The 13,657-nt window shown below is 41.2% G+C and overlaps 4 protein-coding genes across 4 annotated transcripts in view; 3 read left to right on the top strand and 1 right to left on the bottom strand.

Annotated features, from left to right (window-relative positions):
- LOC125859461 (uncharacterized) overlaps positions 1-13,657 on the bottom strand; it is an 819,298-nt gene that overhangs the window by 664,068 nt on the left and 141,573 nt on the right. The gene's annotated exons all lie outside the window — the stretch shown is intronic.
- The window catches only part of LOC125859476 (uncharacterized), a 137,307-nt gene that overhangs the window by 6,999 nt on the left and 116,651 nt on the right, over positions 1-13,657 (top strand). The window lies entirely within an intron of this gene.
- Positions 292-1,951, top strand: LOC125859449 (linamarin synthase 2-like). Its single transcript, XM_049539208.1, has 2 exons — positions 292-806; positions 1,020-1,951. The coding sequence occupies exons 1-2, from the start codon at positions 302-304 to the stop codon at positions 1,949-1,951; spliced, it is 1,437 nt and encodes a 478-aa protein (XP_049395165.1). The 5' UTR covers positions 292-301.
- LOC125858833 (CASP-like protein 4A1) lies at positions 9,473-9,856 on the top strand. Its single transcript, XM_049538623.1, has one exon. It carries the CDS (start codon positions 9,473-9,475, stop codon positions 9,854-9,856), a length of 384 nt encoding a protein of 127 aa, XP_049394580.1.

Genomic DNA, 13,657 nt, shown 5'->3' with positions numbered 1-13,657 from the left:
ATTTTTGAGTATGAAAAGAAAGAAATAATATATTTATCGAGAAAAGGGTATTTTTTTTCCCATTAAGTAACTAATAAAAAATATATTTTGGGATCAAATTATTGACGGCAAATACATTTTTAGACCAAATTCTTAACTGATGATAACATTTTTATTCAATTTCAAGGACATTTCAAGGGCAACCATAGACATCATTTTAGCTACTTATATAATATATATATATATATATAAGCCAAGAAAACAGAAACTTGTGTATAGTTAGTTAGTGAACAAAAGAAAAATAGGAAGAAATAATCTAAGAATGGGTTCAATTAATGAAGCAACAAAGCCTCATGCTGTTCTTCTCCCTTATCCATCACAAGGACATGTTACACCCATGATGTCACTAGCAAAACTTCTTCATTCAAGAGGCTTTCATATAACATTTGTGAACACTGAATTCAACCACAAACGTCTAATTCAATCCAAAGGTGTTGATTCAATGAAAGGTTTGCCTGATTTCAAATTCGCGACCATCCCAGATGGAATGCCACCATCAGATGAGAACGCGACTCAGGATATAACATTGCTTTGTGATACGACTCGAAAGACCTGTTTAGTTCCGTTTAAAAAGCTTCTTACTAAGCTCAATTCTGGTGTACCACCAGTTAGCTGTGTAATTTCAGATGGAGTTATGACGTTTGGCATTAAGGCTGCTCAAGATCTGGGCATTCCGGATGTTACTTTCTGGACTGCTTCTGTTTGTGCCTTCGTTGGATATTTGCATTATCGTCAACTTATCAAACGAGGAATTTTCCCATTCAAAAGTAAGTGAACTTAATTACGCAGTGTTTAATTTGATGTATTAAAAGTAATATGCATTGCATAATTTCTAAATATATTACTTTGTTTACAAGAATACCCCTCACATAATACAATATCAGGTGTACCAAACAAAGTATTACTAGTACAGAAAGCTAATGCGTGCATTAGTTTCTCTTGATAAATAATGCACACTTGTCTTCTTTTATTTTACACAGATGATAACTACCTCATAGATGGCACTCTTGACACACCAATAGATTGGATTCCTGGCATGAAGGATGTTAAACTCAAAGATCTTCCCAGCTTCCTTAGAACTACTGATCCTAATGATATAATGTTCGATTTCATGGGAGAGGAAGCTCAAAATTGCCTCAAAGCATCTGCCATAATGTTCAACACATTTGAGGAATTCGAGCACGAATTGTTACAAACTATAGTCTCAAATTTCAATTTCTCTAATATTTACTCGATAGGGCCACTCGGACCCTTGCTGAGAAAACATGTCCCTCATCATAGCCAAGTTCTATCGCTCAACTCAAGCTTATGGAAACCGGACACTACAATCTTTGAATGGTTAGATAACAGAGAAATTGACTCTGTTTTGTATGTTAACTATGGAAGTGTGACAACAATGACCAATGATCATTTCTTGGAATTCGCGTGGGGTCTTGCCAATAGCAAGCAACAATTTTTATGGATAATTCGTCAAGATATTATCAAGGGTGAGTCAGCCACATTGTCGGAGGAATTTCTTGAGGAGATTAAGGATAGGGGTATATTGGTGAATTGGTGTGCACAAGAACAAGTGCTACGCCACCCGGCTGTGGGTGCATTCTTGACTCATTGTGGATGGAACTCAATGATGGAAACCATATCTGAAGGTGTATCGGTCATTTGTTGGCCTTTCTTCTCTGATCAACAAACGAATTGCCACTACTCGTGTGAAAAATGGGGGATCGGGATGGAAATTAATCATGATGTGAAACGAGAAGAAGTGGTGAAACTCGTGAGTGAGATGATGGAAGGGGAAAAGGGGAAGGAGATGAGGTCCAAGGCCAGAGAATGGAAGATGAAAGCTGAAGAAGCCACTGATGTTGGAGGATCATCTTTCCAAGGATTTCTCAAGTTAGTTAAAGCAATGTTGTGAACTAGTAAATGATACATAGTTCATAATCGGAATAATGCTATTCACGGTTGTTTTATTTATTTATTTGCTGAATGGAAATGTTATTTTATACTATGAAGTTTCGTATTTCGGTTATAGATTGTAAACAAAAAAAAAATCATCCATAAACTTACTCCATGAGTACTTTGTAACATCACCATCTTCAACAAAACAAAAAATACATAAGAATCACTCAGTATTTATGAGGAAACTTACTATATTTTGCAGGACCTAATAATTTATTCTGGATTCACTTATTAGTGAAACAAGTTGCCTAATATGTTCCAATGAAACAGGAACACAATGTTTTTACATGGTAAACACTCAGCTCAAAAGGTGTAAAAAATCACGACCCGTGCTCTTACGGGATTTAACTCCAACTTCTCTAAATCACTGAGCCTCAACAATTTAAGATTACAAACTCCGTAACTTAAGGAACTAACTCTAATTCCTAAACTTCAAGTTATGGATTCATATTACAACTCTTGCAATCCTAGGAACTAACTCTAATTTCTAAACTTTAAGTTATGAATTTAGATTACAACTCTTGCAATCCTAGGAACCAACTCTAAATCCTAAACTTCAACAAAGACCTCCCAAAGTATGTGTTCCCAACTTTTCGAGTATTCCAACTTGAAGACAACACTCCTAATTCAATTTGTAACTCATTGAACTAAGATTACATCAAGAATCAATCACAAAGAAAAAATCTTAACACATAAACTCTGCAAAAAAGACTAGGCTCTTTGATGTGATCCTTCAATCCGCTAGTAGTACTTGCGAAGTTAAATTTCTCAATTGTTCTTTTTCCTCGATAAGTGCACAAGTATTATGAATGACTTTGCTTCTATTTAAGCACAACAATTCAGAGAGTCGTTCTTCACTTCAAACTCCTTATTGACTTGAACTCTCTTGACTTAGAGTTCTAATTCAAGTGAGACTCCTTCTTCAATTTAAACTCCTTGCCTCTTTAGACACCTTAACACTATCAACATATCTTTATTCGTGAGGTTGGGAATATGAAGTGTGAGAGTGGTGAAATCCTTCACGTATTCTCGTATATTGCATGTCTACTTCAACTCCCTAAGCTTGTGTTTTTCCTCATAGATGATGTTGTTGGGAAAAAATGTCTTCTTGAACTCTTCTCGGAACTGCTCCCAAGTGTTGATGGTGTAAAGTCCCTTCCCTATCTTGGACTCTTTGCGTCTCCACCATAGCATGTCCATCTTTGAGAGGTACAATACAACATTGTTGATCTTGTTCTCATCACTCTTTACCCTGTTACACTTAAAGATTCTCTAAATGCCAAAGAAAATTGTCCACCCCTTGCGCGTCACAAACACCTTTGAACATTGGTGGCTTGGGAGCCTCAACCTTGGCCTCCCTATCTTTGTCGAACGACGCTGACCATCCAACTTCAATCCCCTCTAGTTTGAGTGCTTTCATCTTGACTCTCATGATTTCAATTGTGCTTAATGCATCCATGAGCTGACACTCTAAGAAAGTGATGGCTTATTTCATCTTATACTATGCATGTTGGCACCTCTCTAACTTACTGCGAAAGTTGTCATTCTCCTCAAGGGTGAAGTCCTCGAAAGTCTTGAACTTGATATCGACCTCGTTCAAGCGTTTTCCTAAGATCTCCATAGCATGCCTCGTCGTGTCAATCGTTGTGCTCTACTCTACTTCGAGCGTGATGTCAATGGGCTCCTCTCCACGTTTATCGTCACTCGCTTTAGTGGTTGAAAGTCAGTGAGATGTCAGGGCTTTGTTTGGTGTAGGGTCGAGTAACAATTCCTCGTTTCTCTTAAGGTTTTTCTTTCCCTTTAGGTGCTTCTTTCCACCATCTTGCTTGACATTGGTGGGGCTAGAAACATTGATGTCTCCTTCGTTAGTCATTCCATTAGTATCAACCTGACTCTGATACCACTTTGTCACGGACTTAGACTTTTTACTAAGCACTCTATGCGACACTTGACAACTTACTCACGAATCTTTCACGTTCTTGTAAGCTCAAGTAAGCCTTTTTCAAATTAGATCGCTAAGAGAATGAAGAAAGACACAAGAGAATTTCTAAGAAGATTTTTATATTACTTGGAGATTGCTTGCTTTTACTTGGTTCATTTCATTACAATGGGTGCCCCTTTATTTATACTACTCATTAGGGGCTAATTTACAAATATTAATTATGTACAAGTTACTATTCTAGAACTCTCTACACAACTAGAAGATTTCAAAGACTTTTCATGCAAATCCATGGAATTCTAAGGTCTTCTTAGGAATTCTCCATATGTTTCTAGAATATTCCATTAAGCACTATTGTTCTCCAATATAAGTCTTCCACATGGGCAATCTTATGTCATGTTGTGTCTAAGTAGCGTAATGATGTGGTAGAGCATAACAAAAGGGAGTAATTGTTACTACGACTTTTCATTATCCTCATTCCAACGATGAATTGCATTCCCAACTCTTAGGACCCATTTGGCCATAGATTTCCCAAGTAAAATTTGGGGGGAAAATTGGCAAATAGTGTTTGTCCATACAAGTTGTCATTATTTGGCAAATAACTCAAATTCCCAAATACTAGAAAAAACTAGTATTTGGGTCAAATATCATTATTTGGAATCTTTTAAAAATTTAAATTCTACACCAAACTTTTATCTTTTACAAAGATACCCTTTATAGTAGTTGTTTGCACTGTATTACATAATTTTTTATGTGAACACCAAAGTACTGATGAAGAGTGATATGGTTATTGATGAAAATGATGAACAATCAGTTCAGGGTAACAAATAATGTACTTTGTCTACTTCACGATTTATGGAATGATGCTTATTGCACTCACTCCAAACTATCACATTGCTCCAGTGTCATGGGCACTGCTAGTTATTTGTTGTAACGAAGATTCAATTGATTTGTAATACAAACTTATGGTTAGTTTTGATAGTTTTTAAAACTTATGGGTATAAATCATATTTTCTCTAAAAAAAAAAGTGAAATATGTTTCCTAAATACTATGGCCAAACACATAGTGAAATTTCACCCAAATAATATTTGTCTAAAATATTTAGAAATCTATGGCCAAACATTAGCTTAATTGTCCTTTGCTTATAACTATTAATTTTGCGATAATAATTAATATTCACATATATAAAATTAATTCATGAATAATTAAGTTATTTATATGTTAACTTTGTCTTTGTCCAATTATCAACATCATTTAATTCTTACAAGTTGAGAAATATTTTGTACTATAAAGACAATGATTATTCTGTGCAAGATACAATAAAAATGACAATTTATTTTTTGTTCTCTAGTAACTCGTTTTTATTACTTGTCAAGTATTTATATATTTCTTTTTCTTTTACGATTAAAAACAAATATTTTTTCTATGTAAATCATTTTATTTGATAAAGGAGAAACATAGACAAGGTGATGTGGCACCTCTCTATGGTCTTCATTTGTATTTATCTTTTTTTTCCTCCTTTTTTGACATTATTTCTTATTTAAATTAATTATTGTATTAATAAAAGTAAATTACTTAATTTGGTATAAATAAATATTTTATTAAAGAAGGAACATTTACAACAAAAACTCTTCACAATCTTTTTATTACCCATGACTTACACCTCTTTAATTTTTACTTTTATTAATTTTCATGACTCACATAGTTTTCATGTCCATAACCTCCAAATTTTAATTTGTAAGTTTATGTTGTCTTATAGTATTCCTCTATTTTGTCTATATAAATTCATCTTTTGTTTCATGAAGATTCACATTCAACATCATCCTTTCTCTTCTTCATCATATTGATTTGTGAATTAACTAACATGTAACAAAAAAGAAGTACATAAAGGTAAGAAATATTTATTCTCAAGTCTTTCTTTTTATTTCCTCTATTTTGCCTATATAAAACTATATTTAATTTCATGAAGAATCACATTTTCAAGAATACATTTTCTCTTCTTCATCATATTAGTTTGTGAATTAACTAACATGTAACAAAAAAGAAGTACATGAAGGTAAGAACTACTTTATTCTCAAGTTTTTCTTTTTTATTTTTATGTACTTGGACATGTTTTCTTAATATTTTATTTATGTATGTAGTATCATTCTCCAAGAAAGTATGATAAAAAAAATATCTTTATAATAAGGAATAATGTGTTGTTAGTTTGTGATATTCTCTCCAATAGTCAGTTTGCGGAGATATAATGTGTTAAAGGTCGAGATACGATCAGTTAGATATAACTATTAGTTACTAGTGATAATTTTAGAAATAGAGTCCATGTTAAAGTATAATTCTATCTCTAGATAGTTGTCTTGTATTAGGAGTATTACTCTCTTGTAATGACCCTCATGGTCATTTCTGTGTCTTGCCTTCTGTGTGTCGTTTAGAGCGTTTCTATAGCGACCCCAAGTCATTTATGACTTGCTGGGACTGATAGTTCGATCACCTGGTCGTTCGTTTGGTCTTGATGCGAGTTTTTGTGTTTTGGAGCTTATGAACCTTGAACGATCATTTTCGATCAACAGTTCAAGAAGATGACATTGTAATCCAATTCTGACGATTCCATCAACTCTGAAAGGGTCATTTTAGGCTAGCAGCATGGTCGTCATGACTCTCGAGATTTTCAGTGCGAGTCGGTGTGATTAGGCGTTTTAACTTTAAGTTTAAGCCTAAGTTTGACTTTAGTCAACATTCTGAGTAAACGCGCTCGGATGAGAATTCCGTCAGCGTGGTTAGCTCCGGAATGTCGAGTTTGGTCTAGATTGACCCTTCTTTTGTGTCTGGAGGTTTTCGATATCTTTCCGAGCCCTTTTGTGCGTTTTGACTTAAAATGACTTTTGGAAGTGGGACCTACTTTTTATTGAAATGACCTCTGATGAAAATTTCGACTGCGCCGTTGAGTCTGGATTGTTGAATTTGGTATGGTTGCATATCTCGTTTGCATACACGAGGTCCCAAACGAAATCGGAGCACCCCGTTGGAGTTTCTAATTTTGGAAAAAAAATTGCAGAAAATTCTCTATTTATTGCAGAAAAACCAGCAACATTTCCAAAACTTCAAACCCTCATAACTCTCTCATCTCTCAACCGATTTGGGCGATTCAAAAGGCAAAGTTGTGAGATTTTTCGAGGACAACGTGTTGGTGAGCTGGGATAGTGATTTGGAGTCCCCGTTTGAGGTAATTTTTGAAAAATACCTGCTACTGCACCCTTTTGTGATCTTAATTTTGGAAATTTTTTAGACTTGTTTTCTTAGCCATTTTAGATCCGATTTTGGTGATTTTTGACGCTATCTTGAGTGGTTTTTCGAGGAGAACGTCGTGGTGTTGTCTCCTTTCACTGTAGACCTCCAATTTCTTGTAAATACACTGATTCAACTGCTGTCCCATTTCTAGTTTTTGAGAAAATTTGGGTTTTAGTTGCATGTTGATATTGTGTTGTTCCCGAGCCCCGAATTGTGTCCCATTTTAGGACATGAGCTGGGGAAACTGGTTAGGACCCACTTTTGGGGTTAATTCCGAAATTTCCTACGCGGGTCCCACTTTCCCCGTTTTGACCCCGAAATTGACCCGTCTCTGTTTGTTATGATTTTGGTATCTAAACAACTGTAATAACGTTGTGATTCTATTTTTGATAGCGGGGCAGCGTTTCGAGGACTTTCAGAAAGGGAAAGCTCTGGAAAAGTGATTTTGGAGCGCGTGTGATTGGCCTACAGGTAGGCTACGGTTTTCCTCTCTTAGATTGAGCTCGAGAATGTGAATGCATGTTGATTAGTTGGGATTTGGGTTGGGTAGTTATTGAATCTTGCATAGGTGTTAAGAAATCATGTTTTCGGCCTATTTCGGGAATTATCGGGTAACTGTGAGCATGCTTTGTGTTATTAACGGACCCTCCTTGCTATGTGGAGTGCTTGCATGCTTAATTATTGTTTATTTGAAGAATGTTGGGCCTTAGTTTAGGTTTGACTAGGGCTTGCCTTAGAAATACATTATTCGGATCCAATAGGCCTTAGTTTTGCCCCGACGTCGCTCGGTCGGCTTAGATCCCTGTAGACTGGTGTAGCAGACTTGAGTCTGATAGTTTGGGCCTTAGTTAAGCGATACTCTTTCTCCGACTATAGTTATTCTTATTTTTCCTCGATGTTACGGCTTCACGAGTTACATCGGCGACACTAGTTCTACTTCGCGATTTTAATTTGATTTTTGATTTGGTTCCAAGGACTTTCATTGATTGGCTATGTGTGGACGGCGTTCCACAGATATTTATGAGTATGGATCAATTGGGACTCTTTCAGCAGCTACATTGGCACTTATATAGAGCATCCGGTTTGAGGTCCGGCCTCTATTGCCCAGATACTTATATAGAGCATCCGGTTTAAGGTCCGGCCTCTATTGCTCAGACACCTATATAGAGCATCCGGTTAGAGTTCCGGCCTCTTATACTTGATACTTGTGATTGGTTACTTGGGTACTTCTGCTGAGCATCCGGTTCGAGGTCCGGCCTCAGTGCTGTCAGATTCTACTAATTAGGGTTGAGGTTCTGGTTCGATGTTCTTCGTTCTTGGGTTCTTTTATGCAATTCTCTTTAGTTATAGTTATTCTGTGTACTCGTCGGGCTTATGGGGGTCCGTTCGGGTTTTTATTTAACTTGCGCACGAGTGTACCTTCTGGGCTTATGGGGGTCCAGTTAGGTGTAGTTAGCTTATAGATTACTTTAGTTAGTTCTTTGTACACTCGTGTGCATTTCATTGTTAGTTAGATTTTCGTTCTTGACTTCGGTTTGCGTATTCCTTCTTTTCATATTGCCTTTACTTTTCAAGTTCAGTCGGCCTATGATGCCTACTGGGTACCTGTTGTTTTGGTACTCATGCTACGCTCTGCATCTATTTCGTGATGCAGGTCCGGGCACTAGTAGCCAGCGTTGATCGAGCTTGGAGCAGACTGATCCGGAGACGGGAGTGAGCACACGACGTTTTGTACTATTTCAGTCTCCATCTGTATATATAGACTTGTCTTTTACCTTTCGAGACAGTCCAGTCTCTGTTGTCCACTTTTGGGACTTGTACTCATTTTGTTAGTAGCTCTGTACCAGTGACTTCCAGGTTCTGGGAGGGATCTTTATTTGTATATATGTTTTTGGTTTGCTTCCGCCTGTTTATATTGTTATTTGCCTTCTCTTGTTTAGTTTCTACCCTCAGACCCATTACTTGTTGTTCCGGGTTACGGGTTGGCTTACCTACTGGTGGGTTATAGTAGGTGCCATCACGACTTGAGAAATCGGGTCGTGACAAGTTGGTATCAGAGCCCCAGGTTTATTGGTCTCACTTGTACAGAGCTAACGTCTAGTAGAGTCCTGCGGATCGGTGCGGAGACGTCCGTAACTTATCTTCGGGAGGCTACAGGATGTCCTTAGGAAAATTTCCTCTTTTGTTTCGCTTTCGTGCAGTGTGTGTCTTATTGGTTTCTGGAAATCTCACTTGTTTCACTCTTTCACAGGATGGCTCGCTCGCGAGGTGGCGCGGCCAGGGGTGGCGCACCCGGGTCTGCAGGCAGAGCCTCAGTTTGGGGTAGACGCCGACCCCGAGGTCGAGGCAGGGCCGTAGCACCAGCCCGAGATAGGGAGGAGGAGCCTCAGGCAGCATATGTACCTCCACAGCCGGTAGGGCCGGGGCCAGCCCAGCCACCACCTGCACCAGCTGCAGCTGCAGCTCCTGATCTTCATGCTCTGCTGACTCAGATACTAGCAGCTATTGGGGAGATGCGACAGACACCAGCCCCAGCAGCACCAGCACCAGCTCCAGCGCCGCAGGGTCAGTCTGCCGCAGCGGCACTAGAGGTTCAAACGCCACCAGTTCATGTGGCTGTCGTGTCAGACTTATAGGACGGGGAGATGCCACTGTGCGAGCAAAAGATGCTCGGGGTATTCCAGAGGTTGGCACCGCCGATATTCTCAGGGGCGATTGGGGAGGATCCCTACGAGTTCCAGCTCACTTGTCAGGAGCAGCTACAGTCATTAGGCCTCTTGGAGTCGAGAGGAGCTGACTTCACCTCTCATCAGTTTCGTAAGCCAGTCAGGCAGTGGTGGCGCTTGTATCGAGAGTCCAGGCCAGCTGGATCGCCTCTTGTATCTTGGAGTGAGTTCTCAGAGGCTTTCTTGGCCCGGTTCATGCCACAGAGCGTTAAGGATAGGCTTCGTGATCAGTTCTCCAGATTGGAGCAGGGCCCTATGACCGTCTCAGAGTACTAGACGAGGTTCCATGAGTTATCTCGACATGCTACCATGATTCTACCCACGGAGGAGGAGAGAGTTCGTTGTTTTGTACATGGGTTGCGGTACCGTTTGAGGGTCGACACAGAGCATTTGGTTTCGGCCGGTCGTTCATTTCTTGATGTGGTCGACCATGCCCGATCCATGGAGCATATTCATCACGAGGCCCAAGGGGGCAACGATAAGAGGGCACGCTACCAGGGCAGCTACAACGGGTCCCAGACTAGAAGGAGAGACTCCTATGATAGGCCCCGCCAGAGGTTCCAGCAGGGTCAGTCTAGTCGTCCTGTTCAGGCGGCATTACCTGTTTTTGAGGGAGGCCAGCATCACCAGGGTGGTCCTAGTACGGGCCAGAGTTCGAGGGGATCAGATTCCCTCCCTTCCTATCGCGGTCGGGTTACTTCAGGGCGTTCAGCTTTGGGGTGTTTTGATTGCAGTGCGCTTGACCATTTGTCCAGAGAGTGCCCCCGACGAGGGCGAGAAGCGATTGTACCAGCTCCCCTTGCACCTAGACCAGTTTCAGCAGTGCCCCTTCTAGCTAGAGGTGGTGGTCAAGACCAGGGTCGTCAGGACAGCCGACAGGGTACCAGAGGCGGAGCTCGGGGAGGCAGGTTAGGTGGTAGATCAGATGCATCGGGCAGAGGTGCTCAGGGTCATTTATACGCAGCGTCGGCGAGGGCGACGGCTGAGACGTCTGACGATGTTATCACAGGTACACTTTTATTATGCCATCAGCCTGCTACAGTATTATTTGATCCCGGGTCCACATTCTCGTATGTATCTATTTATTTTGCTCCCCGATTGGGTATGAGGTCTAAGTCTTTGGCAGATCCAGTTCATGTTTCGATCCCGGTGGGTGAGTCCTTAGTAGTGGATCAGATATTACGATCTTGCTTAGTGACTATCCAGGGTTGTGATACTAGAGTTGATCTTATTCTGCTAGATATGGTTGATTTTGATGTGATTTTGGGCATGGACTGGTTATCCCCCTACCATGCGGTCTTGGATTGCTACGCCAAGACTGTTACCTTAGCGATGCCTGACATTCCCCCAGTGTTGTGGCAGGGTGCTTATAGTCACACACCGACAGGGATCATCTCTTTTATGCGGGCTAGACGGTTGGTTGATTCTGGGTGTTTAGCTTATTTGGCTTATGTGCGAGATGTGAGTAGAGATGACTCTTCAGTTGACTCAGTTCCTGTGGTTAGAGAGTTTGCAGATGTGTTCCCTACAGACCTACCTGACCTACCTCCAGATCGTGACATTAATTTTGCCATAGAGTTGGAGCCTGACACCCGTCCTATTTCTATTCCGCCTTACCGAATGGCTCCTGCAGAGCTCAGGGAGCTCAGTGTTCAGTTAGAGGATCTCTTAGGTAAGGGGTTTATCCATCCGAGTGTGTCGCCTTGGGGTGCTCCTGTTCTATTTGTGAAGAAGAAGGATGGGACTATGAGGATGTGTATTGACTACAGGCAGCTGAACAAAGTGACGGTAAAGAACCGTTACCCCATGCCTCGTATTGATGATTTGTTTGATCAGCTTCAGGGTGCCACCGTGTTTTCTAAGATTGATTTGAGGTTCAGGTACCATCAGCTGAGGATTAGGGCAGCGGACATCCCTAAGACTGCATTTAGGACCCGTTATGGCCATCTGCTGCCTTCATGGATTTGATGACACGTGTGTTCAGGCCATACCTTGATTTGTTTGTCATTGTCTTCATTGATAACATACTGGTATACTCGCGGAGCCAGAGTGAGCATGAGCAGCATTTGAGGATAGTGCTCCAGACTTTGAGATATTAGCGGCTTTATGCCAAGTTCTCAAAGTGCGAGTTTTGGCTTGAGTCTGTAGCCTTCTTAGGGCACGTGGTGTCCAAGGAGGGTATTAGGGTTGATTCGGCGAAGATTGAGGCTATTCATGATTGGCACAGGCCCACCTCAGTTATTGAGATTCAGAGCTTCGTCGGACTAGCAGGCTATTATAGTCGCTTTGTTGAGGGCTTTTCTACTATTGCAGCCCCGTTGACTCGATTGACTCGTGTTGATGTTCCCTTTGTTTGGTCAGAGGAGTGTGAGGCGAGCTTTTTGAGGCTCAAGGAGTTATTGACCACCGCTCATATATTGACCCTTCCAGTTGAGGGCGAGGGCTTCACAGTTTATTGTGACACATCCGGCGTTGGTTTGGGTTGTGTATTGATGCAACAGGGCCGGGTTATTGCTTATGCATCGAGGCAGCTTAAGATCCATGAGCGCAACTACCCCACTCATGACTTGGAGTTGGCGGCGGTAGTTTTCGCGCTTAAGATTTGGTGGCACTACTTGTATGAAGTTCGATGTGAGATCTATACCGATCATAGGAGTCTTCAGTACATCATGAGCCAGAGGGACCTTAATTCGAGGCAGCGTCGTTGGATTGAGCTCCCGAAGGACTACGACCTCTCTATTCTCTATCAACTTTGCAAGGCGAATGTGGTAGCGGATGCCTTGAGTCGGAAGGCAGTGAGTATGGGTAGTCTAGCTTTCTTATCTGTTGAGGAACGACCCTTAGCTTTGGACATTCAGTCCTTAGCTAATAGCATGGTTCGATTGAATATCTCAGATTCTAAACGCGTCTTGGCCTTTATGGAAGTTCAGTCGTCTTTGTTTGATAGGATCCATGGTTGCCATTTTGAGGATGATACCTTGGTGGCCCTTAGAGATCGAGTGTTAGCGGGTGATGGTGGTCAGGCTACTTTAGATCCCGATGGAGTGTTGAAATTTGTTGGCCGCATCTGTGTTCCGAGAGTTGGAGATTTGATACAGTTGATACTTTCTGAGGCCCATGAGTCTAGATACTCTATCCATCCGGGCACAGCGAAGATGTATCGTGATTTGAGGCAGCATTACTGGTGGAGTGGCATGAGGAGAGATATTGCTGACTTTGTTTCCCGTTGCTTGTGCTGCTAGCAGGTAAAGGCCGAGCATTTGAGGCCCGGTGGCGAGTTCCAGAGATTACCCATTTCGGAGTGGAAGTGGGAGCATATCACTATGGACTTCGTTGTAGGGTTGCCTCGGACTTCTAGAGGTGTTGACAGCATTTGGGTCATCGTGGATCGATTGACCAAGTCAGCACACTTCCTTCCTATTCATACTACTTTCAGTGCCGAGAGGTTGGCTCGTATCTACATTAGGGAGGTAGTCCGTCTTCATGGCGTGCCTATTTCTATCATTTCAGACCGGGGTTCACAGTTCACTTCCAGCTTTTGGAGGGCTTTTCAGGAGGAGTTGGGAACCCGTGTCCACCTTAGCACAGCATTTCACCCACAGACGGATGGTCAGTCAGAGCGTACTATTCAAGTCCTTGAGGATATGTTGCGGGCCTGTGTTATGGATTTTGGAGGTCAGTAGGACCAGTTTTTGCCTTTGGCGGAGTTTG

Source organism: Solanum stenotomum, chromosome 3 (assembly GCF_019186545.1).
Source record: "Solanum stenotomum isolate F172 chromosome 3, ASM1918654v1, whole genome shotgun sequence".
In the NCBI taxonomy this organism is placed as follows: Eukaryota; Viridiplantae; Streptophyta; class Magnoliopsida; order Solanales; family Solanaceae; genus Solanum; species Solanum stenotomum.
Note: the sequence above shows the minus strand (reverse complement) of the source record. Positions and strands in the feature narration are given on the sequence as shown.